This window comes from Convolutriloba macropyga, chromosome 11 (assembly GCF_964194025.1).
Source record: "Convolutriloba macropyga chromosome 11, txConMacr16.3, whole genome shotgun sequence".
In the NCBI taxonomy this organism is placed as follows: domain Eukaryota; kingdom Metazoa; phylum Xenacoelomorpha; order Acoela; family Convolutidae; genus Convolutriloba; species Convolutriloba macropyga.
Genome location: NC_134478.1, coordinates 46,338,027 through 46,359,967, shown reverse-complemented (window position 1 = coordinate 46,359,967; position 21,941 = coordinate 46,338,027). Strand labels below are relative to the sequence as shown.

Genomic DNA, 21,941 nt, shown 5'->3' with positions numbered 1-21,941 from the left:
GTTTCTTTTAGCACAGCCATTTTTTTAAGCTGCTACAAAAAAACTAATTTTATATAGCTGTAGATTCAAACAAAAACAGCAGGGAAATATTTAAGTTTTCAGGGGAACAAAAACCTCTGCAACCTTAAATTACAAAATACTTATTTTCCATTGAATTGTGATGAACGTTATCAAAAACGTGTTTTCCTAACACGTGTTGTCACTAAACACGAACCCTTTAAGTTTGAATTCTTTTGGATTATCGGGAATTTTTGCTGAGCTTTATCAGATTTTTTCTATAAATCTTTGGAAGTTTTATAACACAATATAACCCAAACATACAATATACCACAAACCGTGTTTTGCTAAAACGATTGAATAAAATGTCAAGTATGAAATGAAATGAATGTCAGCAGTTGAATAAACAAGCGGCAATAATAAGTGAAGCGGGGAGGTTGAATTCATGAGTGGGGTTACACAATTGAGAAAAAAGGTTGTATATACTGTTTGAAAACTGGTTTCAAAGTAATCAAAGATCATGTTACGCAGATGCAACTAAGAGCCCTAGCGACGCGACCATATCACAAGATGAAACAGTTGCAACAAAAAATACCAAGGGGAGCCGAAAAGCATAGTAAAGTATATCGTCGTTCTTTCGTCTTTCTTGTACGTAGCTCTTGGTTTTATCTAATTTATATTGTTTTTGAGAATTTGAAATTTTCGGTTTTGATATATTTGTTCTCGGAGAGCTAAATCCAAAACTACTTTACAAAACTGTTTTATAAGTTGCCTCAAGAAGGTTTGCTATTAATTTTAGCCGGTATGCCCAAAACTTTTGTACTAATTCAGAGTTGTCTTACAGAAAGCATCTCTCAAGATGTGAAGAAGAAAGCTGATATCTATATCATTTGAATCGCATATCTTTCACTGATTCTTACGCATAAATTAGTCTAAAATGCATTAGTCTGTTGTTTTTAATTGAAAATTCAGCTATATAAAATTAGTTTTTTTTGTAGCAGCTTAATAAAAACAATGGCTGTGCTAAAACAAACGTTTCTGAAATATCATTTTCGATGTATTGATTTGATGTATTATGCTTTCGAATGCGAATGTGGGAACATTTTGTGCCAAGCACAGAACAAGCAAGACTTCCTTTTCAGATTTACTATTTTCTTTTTATTTGAAAGTGTTTGTAAACGTACAGCTGGGTGGACATCGGAACCACCAGAATGGAGGTAAATTTGAAAGAGCATAGCTCTGATTCAAATGGTTTAGCAGGGTGCTCAATCTAACCCTTTTTGCTGCAGAATGTTTTGTGAACTTACATATGGCCGAGTAAAAGTGGTGAATGTAGATTAGTACATATTGTTCAATTGCAAAAATGGTACCCTTTTCAGATTATTATGGGAAAGGAGGATTGGTCAGCTCTAGGGTTGCCTGCTAAACTATCTGAATTCGCTGTGAAGTTAGGTTTCTCAGAGCCTATGCCAGTCCAGAAAGCAACTATCCCACTGTTCATATCAAATAAGGTAACGGAAAGCTAAATTATTTGCTAAATTAACGGAAAGCGTTAATTCGCAAGAATTTCTGGATCTGCTCGTGTCCCCCACCCCCATTTTCTGCCCCAATTATAATTTGCCTTGTAATATGGCACATTACTATGTAGTAATATGTCATTTAGTAAAATAAATTGGGGGGCATAAATGTTGTGCTCACTAAGCGCGAAGGCGGTACAGAAAAGATTCCATTCTTTGCATTCTTAATTTGGGTAAAATGATACTAGGTGACTCGATTTATATGGATTCAAAATGTAAGTGTGTAAGTTATAGTTGTCATCGTGAAATTTACTTGTATGAGTGAAAACTTTCTTAAAATTTAAGGCGCGCTTTATAGGATGTCGTTGTGGAAGCAGTTACTGGCAGTGGGAAAACATTGGCTTTTTTACTGCCAATTTTGAAGCTAATCTTGCATGAGAAGGAAAACGAAAGCTCAGTTACGACTCCACATTCTCTGATAATTGCTCCGACGAGGGATTTAGCCACACAAATTTTCAATGTTTCAAAGTCATTGCTAAATCAGTATGCGTTGAGGGCTTGTCTCATTCTTGGCGGTGAAAAGACATGCCAGCAAAACATGAAAAAGTAAGTACTTTTTTATAATCTTGTAACGGAAAAACGGGCTAAGTGTCTTGACCAACAGTTGTCTAGAACAGCCAGTGGAAGTGCTTGTAAAATTTTTAAATTGTTTGAAAGAAATTTTGTGCAATTAAAGCCATATCATCAGCATACCCGAAACGCCAGACTATATCTAAGGATGCGTTGTTTGTAGTGTCCTGTGGTGTTTATTAACGCATTGGACGTAGTTCCGTTCTGGCTATCTGACATCCTTTTCTGATGCAATGAACCAAATATAGCTGATTGTGCTGCTATTAGTATAAAAAGGGTACATATGCCCTCAGCTTTTTGTGGCATTTTCACGATCTTCAAGTTAATTGCATTGCGGAAAACTGGCCTGGTGAGAAAATGATCCTGGAATGATTTGATTACTGCACTCCCAAGTCAACAGCTTGTTTTCAGGAAAGGTCACGTAAATTACACAAACCACAGTCCAGCTCAAGAAAAAAATAATCCAATGTTTCAATATAAAACCACGCTGAGAACAATTAAAGCAGCAATAGATCTCAAGCGAGGTTTCGACACTGTCGACATAAAAAATCTTGATCATCGTGGATTCCAAAATGAGTGCAAGCACCAAAAGTTCGATGGTTCTTTTTGAAAAGCAGCCAATATTGGACCAGGAGTACCCGTGGGAACTGTTATTTCTCCATTATTCTTATGTTTGCTTATAGCTTTCCCGAAAGCCACATATAGTGCTATGCTCGTTGTTCTATCGTATATATTAAACGCGTGAGCTCTAAAATGGGACAAAATTTTTGCATGTTTAAGGGGCCTCTCGAAGCGCATGTTTAAGAGCCGCATCGAGCAGCATGGTTAAGCGAACATATCGAGAGAGGTCAATGACCTAAAAGGCTCAAAGTAGATGGGTGAGAACCGAACCTGGGACAAAAGACTGTTTGTCAGGTGCAGTTACCACGAGGCTTTGAGGGCTTGAAAGTATGCTTGCCCAGAGGGAGGATTTACTGTCCTAGGTACTACGTGTTTTTTAAATGCTCCCGAACTAAATTTGAAGTTCTTATTGTAAACGTGTTTTTCTGCTTTTTAGATTCTAGTTTTAGCTTTTTAGAATCTGCTCTATTCTAGAACACTCTTAGTTCTCAACTAAGTTTTTTCACGCTTAACTTTTTGATATTGAGTGATCTCAAATGCTCTCAATCTGAAATATGTTTATTGATACGATAAAAGCGATTATGAGAAACGGTGGTATATAGTCGTTATAGCGCAGTTGGTAAGATGGAGGACTGCTATTCTGAGGGTCGAGGGTTCGAACCCGTGTCGGGTACTCTCCCTTTTCGAGACATGAAAATTTCTAATCAACCCCATGCCGCCTGTTTTTCGAGAGCACTTCTTGCGACGCTGAGTCATTTTATGTTCCTGTGTGTGTTTGGGGGATGAAAAATGCTAATCCTTCCTAAATATTAAACGCGTGAGCTCTAAAGTGGGACAAAATTTTTGCTTGTTTATGGGGCCTCTCGAAGCGCATGTTTAAAAGCCGCATTGAGCAGCATACGCTGATTTCATCAGAATCGTATAACAGCATAAAATTGGAAATGTCATCACAATCATTTAAGATCTGTGACGCCATTTCGAATTTTATTATGCTGTTATAGAGAAAATCATTCGTTCATGCAATTTCAACTGAATTGCCAGTGTGACGTCATTTTTCAGTGTGTGACGTCATTTTTCAGAGAGACTTACAAGACTTGCAAAATTTACAACCAGAAACTTGCGTGTGTGACGTCATTTTTCAGTAAGTTTCTGGTCTAACGTGACTTACCTTACTCTCAAAAATCATTTTCTCTCTCTGAAATTGTATTTCTTTACTGTAGTTCAAAGAGATAAGGTCAAATGAGTGCATGTCACTCTAAATGATGGGTATTTGAGGGCATCTATTAGATGTAACAATAAGTTAAACAGATTCTTAATCCAATTATAACATAAAAAGGTTAAAGAAGGGTTTTGGTCTGTTTTTTATTTTTTGGGACTGCAGGTCTACGAATATTACGGCTTTTTTTCTGGCAATCTGCCAGCTATGTTTAATTTTTTTTTGAGAGAATTGTCCTCAGATTGCCTTTATTAGGTTAGCCCAAGAAATTGCACTTCTTTACAATACTTCTGATGTTTTGAGTTTGTGGTTTCAAACATCAGAATAGGAATTCTTATCTCACGAATAGTTTGAGCGTTTTTGATGCGAATTGCTTGTTAATTATAAATTTCATACATTTGATTTTCTCTCCATTAGATGCCATTTTTTAAAATTGCTGGACTTACTGATGCCGGTCTTTGATATGGGCTAGCTTTTAATACAGGCAAGACTAACCAGTACTGATTTACAAGATATACCACAGTCAGTGGCTGTTATGGTTCTACAATTGACGTACATGTTTAACCTTTAATAAGGAACATTTTTCGCCCACCGATAACATGAAGTCATTTTAGTTTTCTAGGACGAGTTCAGAAACCAGCGCATGTGGTCATATCAACACCGGGAAGATTCGCGGAGTTGATCCAGTTGAATGATAAAGATTTCAGTTTCAAAAGCTACTTCCGAAATCTGCAGATGTTGATTTTGGATGAAGCTGACCAACTTCTGGATCTGGGATTTCACGAGGACCTCACTATCATACTTCAAAATCTTCCCAAACAAAGAAGAACTGGATTATTTTCTGCAACTCAGACGGAATCTCTGGACGATATAATAAGAGCCGGTCTTAGAAATCCAGTTCGTGTTACAGTACAGAGTAAATCATCTTCAGAAGGCAAATCAGAGGAACCTGAAACTGCAATGGTCAGAACACCTGCAAAATTGGATAATTTTTTTGTCAAGTGCACCGGAGAAAATAAGTTAAACTTGCTTCTGACATTCCTCGGCGAGAACTCAAATTCAAAGATCCTGTTATTCATGGCGACGTCTTGTCAAGTTAACTATTTTCGGACGTTTCTCTCAAAATTCCTACCGTCAATGACTTTGCTTATGATTCACGGGAAAATGAGGAAAAAGCGGAATCAAGTTGTGGAAAAGTTTCGTAAACTGGAAAAAGGAGTATTGCTTTCTACTGATCTGATGTCACGTGGGATTGATATTGAGAACATTGATTGGGTGCTGCAATACGACCCTCCGAGTTCAGCTTCAAACTTTGTTCACAGGTGCGGGCGAACAGCAAGGGCCGAGAAACATGGAAGTGCTCTGGTTTTCTTGATGTCTAACGAGGAAGAGTAAGTTTTATCCCAATTGTTTAATTGCTCTCGAATGAAGTTTGAAGCAATTATTGTAAAAATGTGGGTTTTTTAATGCAAAATTTGCGTTTGAATGTTTTCTAGAACATTCTTCCGATCCACTTCTCGGATGACTTTTTCACGCTTGATTTCTATTGCGCCGGAGGGAGGGGGATCGAACCCTCCGTGGTCGGAAAATTTTGCAACCATAAAAATTATCTAAGCTACAGTTCCCTGTGAATTAAGTTGCCTAGCCACGCCGGTCGCTCGAGAGCAATTTCTCCGACGTTAGTAAGTGTATTTTTTGTTGCCCTCGAACGAAGTTAAACATTTATAGCCGTATTTTTAGTGCAAAATTTTTTGCTCGCTCGACCGTTTTTTTAATGTTCTTTCGCTCGCTCGAAAAATTTTGTCGAGAGAAACGAGATAAACTAGAGACCGAGGTCATTAAGTGTGTGTAGCTCTTAGAGCTTCCGCAGGCTCTAAATGTGTGATTAAACGAAGCTACTCGAAGGAGCAGAACTTCATGGTGCGAAGGGTAATTTTAAATTCAACAGGATGGGTACCCGCCACCTGTCCTTCACTTTTTTGCCCTGCATGGTTGGCAATTCTCTGCACAATTGTCAGTGTTGGTTGTTTTCAACTGTCTGGAATGAAGACACTGCCTCTCATACGCTGTGGAATGTAATCCTGAATCACGGGTAGGTTATCGCGGCTGAGCGCGACAACCGACCCGCCAATTGGAAAGTTGTTTTGTTTTAGTCTAATTCTGCTAAATTCCATAGTGATGCTTTTATTCTATGCGCTTAACGATCTATGGGTATTTGCGGAAAGTTACTACTCCTCTCTGATTGGTTCACGAATTGCGTGATGAAACTCTTTTAAAAAATAGTCCCCTTTTTGCAATGGGGGCAATTGTTGAAAAGATCCCATTCGACTGCTGCTTTTGAGCACGTTAATTGTTGAGCTTGGAATCGTTTCAATACACTAATCGCTCGGTATGGAGGTAAACAGTAGTTTAATGTCCTCGTATTTGGTATATGTTTTAGCTATGTCGGATACCTCGAAGTTGCGCTGAAAGCCCCTCTGAAGGAAAAAGTTATCACGCCTTCACCGGAATTCAACAAGTCGGTGGATCAACTAAAAATTTACGCTCAAGAAGACAGAGCAATACTAGAACTTGGAACCCGAGCTTTTGTGTCTTACGTTCAAGCTTACAAGAAACATGAATGTAGTTATATATTCAATATGAAAAATCTGAATTTCGGTGAAATCGCTAACGGATTTGGTCTCCTAAGACTACCTAGAATGCCTGAATTGGGCAAACGAGATATCTCATCTTTCCAAAGAACTGAAATTGACACATCTCAGATCAAATTTGCTGATGAAGCAAAAGAAACAGAACGACTTCTTAAACTCCAAGAGCCAAAGAAGAATGAAGGTCAATCATCAAAAGCAAAAAATGCTTTAAAAATTAAAACAGAAAAAAAGAAACTGAAGAAAAAGCAGCAATTGAAAAAGGGTAAAACGACATTTACAAGCGAAGAGATAGAAGAGCTCATGAAAGACAGTTCATACCTTAAAAAGTCAAAGAAACGAAAAGTTGAAGATGACGAATTTTTGAAAGATTTGCAATGTGATTTGGATTGATTTTTGCTATTATGATATAAACAGTTAAAAGCTGTTGAATTGATTTTCTTTCAAATTATGGTCTAAGAATTTATCAATGCTGTTTTTTTGCTCCCTAACGATTACGTTTAACAGATAAAACCTGACAAAGCGAATCATTTGGAATGTTTGAGTTTGTTAGATCTAAAGGAAAAACTAATTTTGGGCTTGGTTATGGCTATATCAAGGTTTAGAACGAGAAAAATTTATTTAAAGAAATATTTTAGTTGACTCTGTCAATTGACCTAAAAAGGACGTTTGTATCTTTTACTTGGGTCCTTTATTTCTTTTTTGTGCATTTTTTTTACTGGATCGTTTTCTGCCTTACCATCTTCGGAAGCCAGATAAATTTTTAAAGCCCGAAGGCGGTTAGTCTTTATGCTGTGATTCGAGAGGTTTTCTTGTCTCTAAATGTACGGGTGACCAAAACGGGTGAAGAGACACAATTTCATGGTTTAAGAAAAATACTCCCGCTTTATGCCCTTAACCGAAACTAGCTGCAGAGCATTGGTTTGAGAGCAATGCGAAATTCGTCAAAAGTTTTTTATGTATGTACGTGTCAAATTTTTAAAATGCATTGCGCGTATCTCATGAAGCTCTAGAATCAATGCCATAAAGTACCAATGAGGAAATGTTGCAGGTTGAGGCTTATTTTTTATTTTGCAAATTTGTCTCAAAGCTTGATAAGCAGTGACAATCTTCTTTTAGGTCCAAAACCAGAATCACGGATAACATTTCTGTTTTTTTCGCTACTATTCTTTGAGTGTCTGAAGTGTGCACACATTTTCAAAGGTTCTAGAGAGCTTACTGAGAACATTTTTTTCTGATTAGCTGGGTTATAGCATAGCGAAGAAGACGAATTGTTCGTGAGTGAAAATAAATTTTAACAATACTTTAATTTTTTTTATTAAAGCCGAGAGGTAAGGTGTGTGGTTCACACGCCATTGATTGAGAGTTCAATCCCCTGCCTCCGTGAAGTTGTGTGTGTGAGGATGAGCTCTTACTTAACCATAGCTTCAGGTTGACCATAGCCTGACCAATGTTGGTTGCAATGATGGTACCTCGTGAAAGTTTCAGACCCAAAAAAAGTGACTATAGTGGCCACAAAAAAGAGCTATTCTGCTCATGAAAAGATCGCGTGAACGTTTTTGCTTGAACGTTTTTCCGCTTTTGTTTTAAAACATTCTTGAGTGACTTTTTCACACTTATGTGCTTCATTTTTGAGTGATCTTAGTTGCTCTCGTTCTGAATTGCTCAAGTCCGTTGTTAAAAGCGATTTTGAGCAAAAGGAAATCAAAGGCCTTGTAGCTGAGTGATTAAGATGTCAGACTGCCAACCTGGAGGTTACGGGTTCGAACATCTATCAAGTCGTTTTTCTGCACGCCTAAAATTTTTCTAAGCTGCACTCCCTCTAAATTAAATTGCCCCGCCTGTCATTTGAGTCAATTCATGCGACGTTATTCAGTTTACGTCCTTAATTGACATTGACTGAATTCTTTGAACTCTTAATCACTATCCCGACTTGGCTGTGACTATACAACGAGGGAAGTATAAAGACCGCTCAATATCGACAACCTAAATTGCCCTGAGTACTCAGTCGATGCCATTAATAACTGCAAAATATCTAACATTGAAATCAATGATATATTATTGTTCACAGCAAAATAATAATTTGCTGTCTGAAAAATATGTTGAGACGCGAACTTGCGGTTTATTTTTACTCCATCTTGAGGCATTTTGATATTTGTAGTCATTTCGGTTATTTTACAGCTTATATTTTCTGATTTCATCCCCGTTTGTAGCGGACTGATAGGTTATTTTTAACAGCTTGTAATAATTGTTTTAGTCCTGTTGGTCTGTATAATGCGATTCTTTTTTTCTAACGGCTTTTCGTCTGATCATTATTTTGATCATAAAATCATTGTGTTGAGAGAAATTTTTTAATGGTTTAGAGCCCCCTAACATCGCCCTCCATCCCCACCTTATTCAAACTAATCCCGTTTTCTTAAGACCCACTAAGCTCAGATTTCTTTGTCTTTTAGTGAAAGTTTTAAAATTGAAAAGATGTTTTTGGTGAATTACGGGCCTCCCATCTAAAAGTTAAGTTCTTGAAAAACTAAATGCTTAAACAATTTATAAAATTTTTTCTTTGCATTTGAAATTTGTCTATGGTCATGGTTTTTATTGCTCAGGTAGAGTCTAGAAAAATGAATTTACTCACTAAGAACTAATATTATGATCAGTAATAGATTTCATGAGGTATAACAACGTTTTTCGAAAAGGAAGGCTAGTGATCGACTATATAGAGCTGTGTTTGGTGCTCAATCTCATTTCTAATTAATTGCTTTTCTCCGCATTTCTTTATTTTTTGTGTGGATCAGTTTATATTTATTCAATACTGTCCCCAGTTAAAGCTCATTTGATTTTTGGTTATTTTTGGTTATTCAAGCAAAAACTTTTAAGGGATAAGTAATAGTGATATTTATACGTTTTCCATTTTTTCCGAAGTGCAACAGGTTAGAGCTAATTTTAATTAATTTTTTTTGCTAAACAAATCTTCTTAATTTCTGCTCGAAAAAAGAAAATGCCCACAATATTTATAAAAATTATGTAGTGAAGCATATCTTTCAATTTCATCTGAAACATTTTGACATTTCTCTTAAACATTTTAATGTTCAACAATTTTAAGCAGCTGAATGTTGTATTTTTTACTTCTATGCAGCGGAGTAAGTTTTTGCAGCTTACTCCCACTAATATTGATTATAAACAAGGAGGCGCGGTAATGTGCATGTGCACATAAAGTTCCGACCCCGCTCATCTTTTTTAATAGCCGCACAGCGATAGCTGGGGCTATTATTGACTTCTCTTGGTTTTTTTTATTTCGTCGTCATGATTTTTGTTACGACCATATGACGTCACAGCCACTTTTTGTTCATTCGTTCATGCAATTTCAACTGAATTGCATGCGTGACGTCATTTTTCGCTCTTAGTGGAGCGATTTTTTTTGTTCATTGGCGTGATAAAATTTTTGGTCACACTTGACTTACTTCACTCTCAAAAATGACTTCCTCACTTTGAAATTGACTTTTATTTACTTTAATTCAAAGAGATAAGGTCAAATGGGTGTGTGTCACTCTAAATGAAGGTTATTTGAGATCAGCTAATAGAGGCAGCAATAACTTATACAGATTTTTAATCAAAATATAACAGATCAGCCTTCAATGAAAAGACAAAATTTTTTGGTCTGTCTTTTTTACTGTTTTTTTAGACTGCCGATCTACGAATCTATTGTGGCTATTTTCTGGCAATCTGCCAGCTATGTTTCACATAATTGTCTACCAAATCAGGAAGATATTAAAAAAATAACATATCGTTAACAAACTACAAAATGAGAGCAGATGAGACCTGTCATTAATGACTACCAGGAAAGACAGCGAAGAAAACAAATTATTACAAATATTAATTACGACCAAAAATCGTTGTCCATTTTTTTAGAAACCATTTATAACGAAATCGAAGTGGCATCAGAAAAACAGTACAAAAGGAGAATAACCTGTACTTCATTAGAAAAAATATGGGACTTTTCCTCAATGCGACTTGGTAACAAGTCGACAAGAAATGAGCAAATTTTAATAAAACGGTCCGCTTTTTTGAAAAGAATTAATGCCAAACTTATTGGAAACAGTATGCATCAACTAAAATCATTGAGATTCATTGATTTTTCAATAGAGACTGAGTGAGATCTTTCATTATCCAAGACATGTCATACGACTAGAAAAAAACGACAAAAACAGGCAAAAAAAAATCAAAATTTGCACAAAAACAGTGTCCCAGCCAATTAAAGATTAAGTTGTTCACTAAGTACAAGCTGTTAACAATTTTTATTACGTTTTTTTTTCAAACGGACAGAGGACTGCCGATTATTGTGATACTGTGAATAGAAAACATAAACCTACAAAAGTGGGCGAATACGTAAAAATCATTAAAATTTTTATGAGAACTCGTTGTACCAAGACCATTTGAAAACAAAACCGTTTTAAAGAGCAAATTTCAGTTCAATAGATAAGTGATGTGACTTGTCTGTAGAGATAATAAGCTTCAAGTTAACAGAAATAAGATTGGCAAAGCTCAGAAACACATTATCTTTTTAAAAAGAAATATTTTCAAATTTCATGGCCAACAAAAGCTTTCGACTAAACTGGTAGACAGTTTATTTTGCAACTTGTTCGAAAGCTAATTGAGCCTGTTATCAGTGAGACTAAATCATAAGACTATGAATAATGACGCTAAATTACGAAAGGGGTGCAATATTGTAAAATACGAAAAAACGACGAAGGTAAACAAAAAGGTATAAATTGAACAACACTTACACTTCTATTTGAAAAAAAAGTTTATCTAAAAGTCAATAAAACCATTAGCTATTATACTGATATCAGTTATTAAGTTAATTTATATATCTATAGGTGGCCATTCAGACCTTTTATTACCCAATATCTGGCATAAGACAACAAAAATTAACAACAAATACAGATTAGTTTGTATCCTATATGAAAGAATGTTTGAGAATAGGCTGAAAGTTGACATAAATAAGATTAAAAAAATGACAATCTAAGAAAATCACTGAAATTTTCTTTAAACAAGTGTATTGAAAGAGATACTAGATAACAACCTAATGCGTTGTAGATGTTCCCGTACACCTCTGGAAGAAGCAATTTGGATCTCTGATTTGTTCAACTTAGTGATCAGACTGCAAAAGAATAACAGTTGAAGGCAAAACAAGAATTCAGTTAAAGTTTGCTGAAACTCTTCTTCAACGCCATTAAAACCATAAGGTTCTCTGAAAACATAATGTATCTACATTTGGCCTCAGTTTTACTTAAATTGAGAGCTGTCATTGATGGAGCACTGGATTGAAAATTTTGTCAGTAATCAACATTAATAAAACAATAAAAGCAAAGTATTGTCGAGTGAGCTCCAAAATAAAAATTTTAATATTTCTGATTGTTAGAATCCATGATGTTATCAAACCTATCCCTGATTTTGGCAGGCGTCAACAAACCAAGCAATTGTTTCAAATTTTTGCGAATTTGACCAATTATTAAGTGAAACACTCAAAAATCAAGAAAAGAATGATGCCTTTTGTATAATTATCGAGTTAAATTTGAAAAAAAAACGGCAAAATATTAATTCCAGAAGAATTTTATAGGGCCGCGGCTTTCAGCTAGCTCTCTCTGAGAGTTTGCGGAGATTGTGTCAGCGGTTTCTAGGTGTCTAATTTCGGCGAACGTAAAAGTGGAACAAAAAAGCATATTTTTGTGCAATTTTGATGAAAATGTCTGAATTTTGAAAATGTTATCAAAAGTTTTAGCCAAAAATTCTCCAATCAAACAAGTCAGCAACGCCGCTCCATCTCTGAAAGTAATAATAACACTCAGAAAAATTGAGCCAATTATTAGCAAAAATTACGGAAAATGTGAATAAAAACTGTCGATTTTCCCAAAAGTTTCAACCTCAATAACTCCCTGTAAAATTCCAAATTCGTAAAAAATCTTTTTAAATCCATATTCTAGGATGTACGTGCTTTTTGTTGATACCACTCACAAATCTCTGCGACGAATATATCGATCGGCCAAAGTTGACTGAACAAAAAAACCCATTTGAGTATATAGTTCCTCCCTCACCATTAAAGTGGGTGTCGGAAAAAATAGGAGAGCAATGCCTAGCAAGGAGGCTCATTAATGTTCGTTCGCACATGATCCGACCCGAGCTCATCTATATTTTTGACTTAATTGTCAACCAAATGAAGAGATAATCAAAAATATATGTTTGAGTTAGAAAAATCTGTACACACCCAACTAATTGAATTACATAATGCCATGCCTCATTAAAGTGCTCACGAGATCCACCATAAAAAAGACTACGCGAAAGAAAGCAAACAACAAAATCAGCAAAAACAAAAATTTCACGGCAAAATTGAATATCTGAAATTGAATATCTAGATTTAAAAGCACCTTGTAACAACGTCAAAATACAATCAGATAAAAGCTTGGCTATAGAATTTTATTTTTTAAACTACACAGCAGATGTGACTTTTTAAATGAGACTAGGTAACAAGTCGACAGAACAAGAAATAATGAGGCAGAATTCAAAAATCAATCAACATTTTTAAAAATGTTTTATAACTTCTTACGTCTCAAAAACCCTTAGCCTTTAAAGAAATAATTCTTGATAAAGTAACAAAAAAGTCATTACAAAACCGATAAGACCTGTAATTGTTTAGATCAAGCCATAGAAACGAACTGAAGTTGTAGAAAAATTTAAAAAAGCAAACAGATTGCGAAAACACAAATTATTGAAGCCATTAAAATCATTAGCTTTTTCTGAATATTGTTTTTCTCATTTCAATTATTATCTATACTAATTCAGCTGAAATTATATTGAACAATTTCACTGCGTCCTTATTTGAAAGTCATTGGTATCTGTTATTACGCGAATACGCTAAAAAAAGCATCGTTCTAGCAAAGAGCAACGAAAACTGAAAAATTAAAAAAATATTTTGAAAACGAATATCCTAAACTTGAAAGCTATTCGCTATGAACTGATAAACTTATTGGATTTTATAACATAATTTATTCAAACCTCAATTAGAAGCTTAGGGGAACTCTCAGCGTTTGACGACAAAAAGAATAAAAAACAGTCAAAAATAGCAATGTAAAAAAGAGAGAAAGTGCCGAAGCCGTAAAAAGTGAACTTTTCTGTAAAAACTTTCTATATTCAATTATTTTTTAACAGCAATGGGATGCTTCTTCGTTGAAAAAATAAATGATTTCAGAAAAACACGTAATACCAACGCCATTAAATTCAATAGGAAATCAGTAAATACGCTAAATTATGCATCGATGGGAAGACTATGATGTTTGTCACTCATAAGTCATTAATAGAATATCACAATAAGTCTTATGCTTATGAAAATAACAATTACAGGCAAAAACCAAAAATTCAATAGAAAAGTGCGAGAAGAAATTGTCTAAGCCATTTGAACCATAAGCTTTTCCCTGAAAACTTTCTCCATGATTCATTGAACGTTTTTCTAAGCAAATGAGAACTATCATTATTATGATGTTATTAGATTTCAAAAGGAACCAAATTAACGAGAAAAATATCCAAAAATTAAAAAAATATATAAAAACTAGTGGCATCAAAGTCATTAAAAAAATAGTTAGAAATCAAAATTGCTATCCAGATTAATTTTGGTTGCCGTAGAAAGGAGAAAGGTCCTGTCATTACTCAAAATGACATAGAGTTAAAAAAATAAGTTTAAGGTCGGTCAATTTTCAAAAAAATTTTTAATTGTCTTAACGGCCATTGGGTGTCCACTCAAAGCACAAGATAGGTTTAATTACTGTTCATTAAGGAGCCTATTGCACGTTTAGTTAACGAGCCTATTCTATAGGACCTAAACAATTTAGTAAAATCTCAAAAAGAAAATAAAGTTTTCTTTAATAATTACGATAAGTCAGATTATAATCCAAAAGAGAACAAGTGCGATTCCTTCCGTTCATTGGCTTCATTTGACAGTAATTGAGGTTCATCCTTAACGGAATCTTCAGAAAGTGACTAGTCTATAGGTGACTTCGAAAAACAATAAAAAATGCGAAAAGTTTTCTTAAAAAAACAGCTCTCAAAGAGAATTCGAGTTTTATTTTTTATAGTGAACTTACTCCCATGAGACCAAAACTAGCTTTTTTGTCGCCTTTCTTCTATTAGGAATGACAAAATGTTTCATTTAGTAGCGTGAAATGTCTTGAATTTATATTTTTATAGAAAAAATCTTAATTTGAACGAAAATTGGGCTAAAAGTGAACAAAATCATGGCAAATGTGCTATGTTCACACAAAACTTTAAACCTCGATAACTCCTCGTAAAAAACGAAATTCAAAAAAAATCTTTTTATTCCTGACCCTACGATTGATGAGCTTTTTAATGATACCACTCACATTTCTCTGCGATGAATGTATCGATCGGCCAAAATTGTCTGAACAAAAAAAACCCATTTGAGTAAATAGTTCCTCCCCCCACAAGTGAGGTCGGAACAATCAGCCGAGGCAGATGGAAGTTTCTGGAAAGCGTACAGACTATGGAATTTAAAGTTATTTGGAAAATTGAAAACATTGCGATGGAAAAAACAAGGAAACATATTGACCATTTAGATGTCTGACCGCAAAACCGGTATAATTCACAGTTTTTTAAATTATGTCTTTTCCTGGATCCTGCTGAAGGAAAAAAATTGTTCGAACACCTGGTTTCTGTAATAGCCTGCTTACATATTGGTGTGTTGCTATATGTGCTGCCAAATAAGTATGTGAGAACTCTGTGCCGCGCACCGAATCTTTCGATGCTTGTTAATTTTGATTTTCTAAAAAAAGTTTTGTTTCAGATTAATAATGATTTCAATATATAAAAATTCTAAGAAACGATACATCAATCAGAACTGAACTGAATGTCATCAGACAAGCCCCTCGATTTAATTTAGAAATGTGACATTCAAACCATCACGAAATGGACAAGGCACCAGAGAATGAAAAACACACTGAGACCCTCGGAACTTCTGTAATCTCAAGCAGTGAACTGAAGAAAACAGCCTTAACTGAGAATACAAATGAAGAGAATTTAGAAGTGGCTATAAATTTCGATGACTTATCAGATGATAACTCAATTGACGAAGAGGACGATGAGGTGTATGAAGTTGTGGAAAATGTTATCGAATGTTCTGGAAACTCCAAAGAATTAGTTAAGAACATATCTGGAAGTGATGACAATGTTAATGATCGAAGCAGGAATTGTGATACTGGAAGTGAACCACTTAAAACCTGGGATCATTTTGGAGTATTTTTCCTGGATGACAAAACGGAAAATCCAATGGAAAGCTCTCCGATTCTGGACTCGAAATCCTCTGAACCAAATGAGAAATCATGCAGTGAGAATCCAGATAAAGCGGGTCCTAAATCGGAGAGACTTCAGACCTCTAATGAACATATTTTGAAAGCTAAGGAAAATTCTTCGACGAACGAGAAAAATGTAAAGAGTGATGCTAGAAAAACGTCTTTTAGAAGCGAAAAGGTTGAGGACGATGATTCAGTGGATGGTCAAGGCTCCGTATCGTCATCGTCAACAAGTCTGGGATCTTCCAAGTCTTTAGCCAAGCGAACTGGTGCTTTCAAACCATCACCTGAGCGATTGAGGCAACTTCAAATTGAACTGGGCCCGGTGCTACACAGCGAGATTAGCAGCGAGGAACAATCGCCCTCTAAAAGTCCCAAAATCATGATTAAGTTACCGTTTAAACTTGGAGATCTGAAAGGTGTCGAGGAATCGCTAAAGCAGGAAAACTTACGCAACAAGTCGAGAAGCAGAAAAGAACGAGCAAGTTGCTGTGCTCGGAAGAAGAAAAAAGACACAAAATTGACGTGTTCTTTATGTCACAAGATAATGCACGCCACATGCCAAAATTTAACGGAAGGTCAAATTTCTGATATTGTAGAAGGGACACGTACATTCACATGCACTGATTGCTTGCTAGATTCAATTGTATGTTCTCGGAAAAATAGTGCACAATCTAGTTATGTACCAGCACAGACCTCGACATGGAGAAACTCGGAGGAATCGGGTTTAAAAAATTCTCAACTAGTATCCGAGACAGGATTTGTAGGATGTCAGCTACCATTGGAACGACTTGATCTGAACTTGGAACAACGTTTAACTTGGCAATGTTCTGATCTCGAGGAAAGTTACGAAGAAAAGTCCAAAATTTTCAAAAAGTTGAAACCTCCGAACGGGTTTTTCTGGCTGAGTGAAGTACGACCCATTAGTCCAACGCGGACGGGATCAGAGCAGCAGACAACTGACGCTGAGTTAAGCTCTGAAGACCCCTTCAATACCAGCTTCACAGAAAAAGAATCGAACTCGGTCGAAGAGAACGGAGAAATGGATATACAACCTGATGAGAAACCATGTGAGCCTGTGCCGAAACGGAAACCTCAAACAGCTAAGCGACGTAAGTTGAAATCAAATAAAACTGAAGCAAATTCTAAAACTGACAAGAAGCAGCAAGAAGAAAATATTGCTGTAGTCACTGAGCAAGAGATTATTTTGGATTCGAATGTGAGAAATAATTCTGTGGACACAAGTGAACGAGAGCCATCGCTGGATTCGGTGAGTCCTAAGCGATCAACTGTCAAAAGGACCTCAATTTCATCAACAAAAACTGAACAATTGTCAGGTAAATCTGATGATGATAGATCTGACCTCAACAAATCCGAAAACGAAGAAACCATAACCAACACAAAATGCGCGTCAAATTCGGTCCAGTCTGCAGGCAGAGCTAAAAAACCAAAAAGGGAAAAGATTTCAACTGCGCACCAAATTGTGACGCCGAATAACTCCAATAATCAAACTAGTAATCGCAAGCGAACAATTTTTGCTACTCAAAATAGCACTAACGTCAATAAATCTGTGACGTCGAAAATTGACGAAGCTCCGAATATGCCCCTTAAAGAACCAGCAGAGGAGTATAGACGTAAAGCTTTCTTCAAAATATCAGCGAAAGTTAACGATTGTTCCATAATCAAAGATTCAAATGACGACGAATTGCAACTGAAAAATTTCATTTTGAAAATTGAGCGCGAGATTTTCAGGTTTTCATTACGAAGTTGTCATGGTGATAACAGATCATTAACCGATAGATACGAATCAAAGCTATGCGAAACTTGCAATAAACTCAGCGATCTTGATATTGTTAAGAACACTTTCAAAGGCAAGATTAAAATCGTTAACCTTGTTAAAAAACCGAGCCACGAGCTTGCTGAAAACAAAAAATTATTCAAGAATTCGAAAGATTTGCCCGATAACGGTGATAATCTTTTCGACTCGTCCAGTGATCAGAAAATATCCAAGGTTGTCAAGAAGGAACCTACCGAAAGAGAACCGACTTGGTTGAAAGGCGAAAAGGATAATGACCTTGAACCTGGTTTTGACTCCTCATTTAATAGCAACTCCAATTCTGTAACTGAGTTTAATACAGTTGCGTGGAAAGGTAAATTGATCAGCGATCAAACCGTTTTGGACGTGGTTGCGTACAGGAATGAGGAAAAGCGAGCTGATTCTTTGGATTTGCCAGAAGAGATTAAATTGGGAAAATTGTCTCCGATGTCTGAGTTTTGGCGTCTTGTGGAATCGTTGTCCAGAACTGCACTGCTGAATCGGCAGCTTACCATTTTTCAAATCAAAGCTGCTGGAAAGACGTTTGAGTACACCTTGTTCACGCAAAAACTCGAAAGTCTGCAGTTGTACGGTTCTGTTAGAAGTCTGAGCGGCAAAAGTACTGTTTACATAGCGCCAATAACAAAGCACGACACTAAGAAGCCGTTAGTCAATGGATTTTCAATAGACGTTTCGCTTCCGAAAGCTGAGATTGCTCTTTTTTGTTTCGTTGTTTTGAACAGTGCTTGTAAAGACTTCAAATTAGAGCAGGATGAATTTAAACAGGAAGGTCATAGTCTTACGGCGTCGTGGGAAACGGATTCGGTTTTAGATGCCATTGCTTCGGAAATAGATCGAAAGAAAATGGAGGATTTCGAGAGGCTTAATTTCCCGGAAAGTTTGCCTTTGATTCCTTTCAATGGCATTCCAGGGGTAAGGCGCACTTCAGCATCATCTGAAACCGATTTCAATATGGAAGGATTTCCAGAATTACCGGATGATGGTAATGATTTTCCTTCTGATGTTGTGTTCGAGCCTCCTGTTAGCTTGAGTCCGGCACCCGATGAAGCGGACTTCGCCGATCGACCGGAATACGAAATTGAAGATGATGAGGATGATGAAGACGACTATGATGATGGGTTAGGCCATCAAGGAAGTCCAGAAGATGATCCTAGAATTTTACCTTATTTCAGCCCGGTGGATGAAAGTCGAAAAGAGTGCGAGCAATTTGTTCCAAATTCAGTTTCGGTAAATTCCGCGCAACAAGCGGTATCTGTTGGCAATCTTACAGACTTTTCCGGCTCAGGATTGGAATCAAAGTCACCCAAACCTCTGAACCACTTTGAACAGACGTCATTTGCAAGGTCTATGCCGGCACCTGCCCTGAAAGTAGAAGTTAAACCAGAAGTTGAAGTTCCATTTACTCCCAAAGTGATCCCAATCGATTTGGCCCCAGATGGAATTGCTCCAATGGATCCCAGAAACGCTGGAAAACTTTATTTGAGGACAGACTTTGAAGTATGCTTGATTATTTGCGAATATTTAAAAGATGAGTTTTCAGTAGTAGAGGAACCGCCGCCAACCACAGAACCTAAAAAACCCGCATTTGATGTCTCAAAGCAACGCATTTCGCCTGCTGAAGAATGGAATAGTCAAGTAAAATTAGTGTCACAAAATGTCAAACAGGAAGCAGTCGACGAACCCGACGTCTACCCAAAGAAAGACTGCCCACTCGAACTCAGCCCACGGGATAAGATTGGAGGGGTCAACGATTCTAACCCAGAAAATGAAATACTTGAAAATGAAGGACTTCATGAAGGTTACGGCGGGTATGCCGATGAAAGGTTTTCTCATGATTTGTCACAACATAAGTTAGGTCCTAGACCTGTGATTCCAATCTTGGGCCCTCCGCCTTCATCGTTTCAAAACCGACCCAGAGGGAATCCAATATTTCTTCCGCCTAGATGTGATCCTATGAGAATGCAGCGACCAGTGCTGGGATCGCCTATTTTGTCACCTTCTAGGCAGTTCCCATCACCGGTGTTGGGGATTCGACCCAGACCTCCGGTATTTCTTCCTGGCTTCCCGCACAGAGTTGGTGTTCGAGTGTACCGAAAAAAGATGATATCTTCGAACCAACCGCCAGAAATGCTTCCTCCTTTGGTTCCGCAATGTGGAAGCAGATTGAGATCACTCGGTATTCGATTCAGGGTTCCAAACGATTGCCATCAAATGCCACCGCCTCAGCCTTCAGGGGATGTTGACTTCCGCAGTCCACCCGGTGCTTCCTTCCCGACAACATCCCAAATCATCCAAGGAGGAGGATGTTTTTCGGGTTTTCAGCCTCCTGTTGTCCAAAACAAGTACCACGAAACCGATCAATCTTATAAAATGGGCTGTGTCCCCTCAGATGATGAGCATTCTGTCTCTGCCAAAGCTTTTGTGAGTGGTAGCGATGGTGATGCCGACCATCGCGAAGATTTGGATGGATCCAACGAGGGCAAACGTTCATCTAAGATATTCGTTTTTGAACCCCCAAAAACAATGGGAGAGCAATTTGCCCTTGATCCTAAGTCGTTCAGGGAAAGTTTTACTGTTAAAGTAACTGAAAACACACGCTTCTGTGACGACAAGAAACGAGAAATTGCAGATTCAATGTTAAGTCCAGTTTCTATGGCAAGTCTAACTTCTGTGAGCTCTCATTCACTTGCTATTGGTGAGCTAGCGGAAGATGACGAACCGTACGAGCCTGAAGCTTTTTCACCAGAAGTTCCCTTGAGCGTGGAAACTGAGAACTTAGATCAAAACTTAGACAATTCAAGTCACAAAATTGAGGAACGAAATGTTGACATGGAACTTGAAGATGAAACAAACCAAGCAGCTCAAAGTGAAAGCAATCAATGTGATCCAGCGCCACACTCTGAAATGTACCAAAAGGTACCACAGCCAAATTTTAATCCAGAGCAAAACTTTCAGCCTGAATCTAATTACCCTCCCGTTCCACAAAGGTTTGTTAGAGAAGCTAATTTCCCCATAAATCCGGATTTCTCAAATAAAGCAAACTACCCGGAGTCATCAAATTACCAAGAGCAGACATGTGGTGCTGAAACTGAGAACCCGTCAGGGATTCCTGAACTCATGAAGTTATCACCAGGAGCTGCATCGTCAGGCAACCGTCGAAGCGCTTCGCCCGGTTTTGCTGACAATTATCAGGAACAGCCTTCTAACTACCAAGTGAATCGACCCGTTAATAACTTCGAGAATTATAATTACAAAGACCAGAATTCATCTCACAATTATGATCGAAGTAACAGTTGTAACGATTACAATTCAAACCGGGAAAGTAACTTTAATGCTGGTAACAACCGATCAGATTACTACAACAAACGACCCCCGAATTACCACCAAAGTCGAAGTGACTCTGGAAACTATAATCGATCGAATAACTATGATAACAATTATCGTAATAACCAAAACTGCAATCGCAATAACTATAACAGCCGAAACTATCATCAGAATAATCGGAACTACCATAATAACCAACCCAACCGGCAAAATTTTAACAATCAGGATAACTATCGTAGACAGCAAAGTTATAATCAACATAAACGAGGTGATTATCAAAGTAGTTATCAAGGTAATCAAGATAACCAAAGCCATCAAAATTACCATCACCCGAAAGACAGATCTTGGCGCCAACTTTCTCCCGATTCCGATGACGAACATCGCAGTCGAGGAACTCGCGATTACAAAAAACCGAAAGAGAGGTACAGAAATGATACGCATACATATTCTAACAACGATTTCGAACAAGATAACTACGATGTTAAAAACTCGAATTTCGACGACTTGCTGAAACATTCGAGTAGGAATAAACGTCATCGCTCTGATTGGTTTGAAGACGACGATGATGAAGATGATTACGATAGCAATTCCTACAGGAAAGGTTTTTGGAAAAAGGAGAGATCCTCGCGTGAGGAAAGTGAAAGCGGGAGTGAAAAGAAACGCAAAAAGCGTGAAAGGTCTGTCGATAGTTTTTCGTCATCTGCAGGGAGCTGGTCTTCGCGTGCTAATGATTCATCATCTCTTATTGAAACTTCGCTTGGCGGAGGCTCGAAGCATTTCTCAGCAATAAACGAAGCA

General features: G+C 37.1%; 2 protein-coding genes across 2 annotated transcripts in view; one reads left to right on the top strand and one right to left on the bottom strand.

Moving 5' to 3' along the window:
- LOC142349975 (dnaJ homolog subfamily C member 8-like) overlaps window positions 1-21,941 on the bottom strand; it is a 440,478-nt gene that overhangs the window by 219,093 nt on the left and 199,444 nt on the right. The window lies entirely within an intron of this gene.
- On the top strand, window positions 1,381-7,104 carry LOC142349861 (ATP-dependent RNA helicase DDX55-like). The gene is made up of 4 exons (XM_075401681.1): window positions 1,381-1,508; window positions 1,873-2,120; window positions 4,596-5,372; window positions 6,422-7,104. The coding sequence occupies exons 1-4, from the start codon at window positions 1,383-1,385 to the stop codon at window positions 7,020-7,022; spliced, it is 1,752 nt and encodes a 583-aa protein (XP_075257796.1). The 5' UTR covers window positions 1,381-1,382; the 3' UTR covers window positions 7,023-7,104.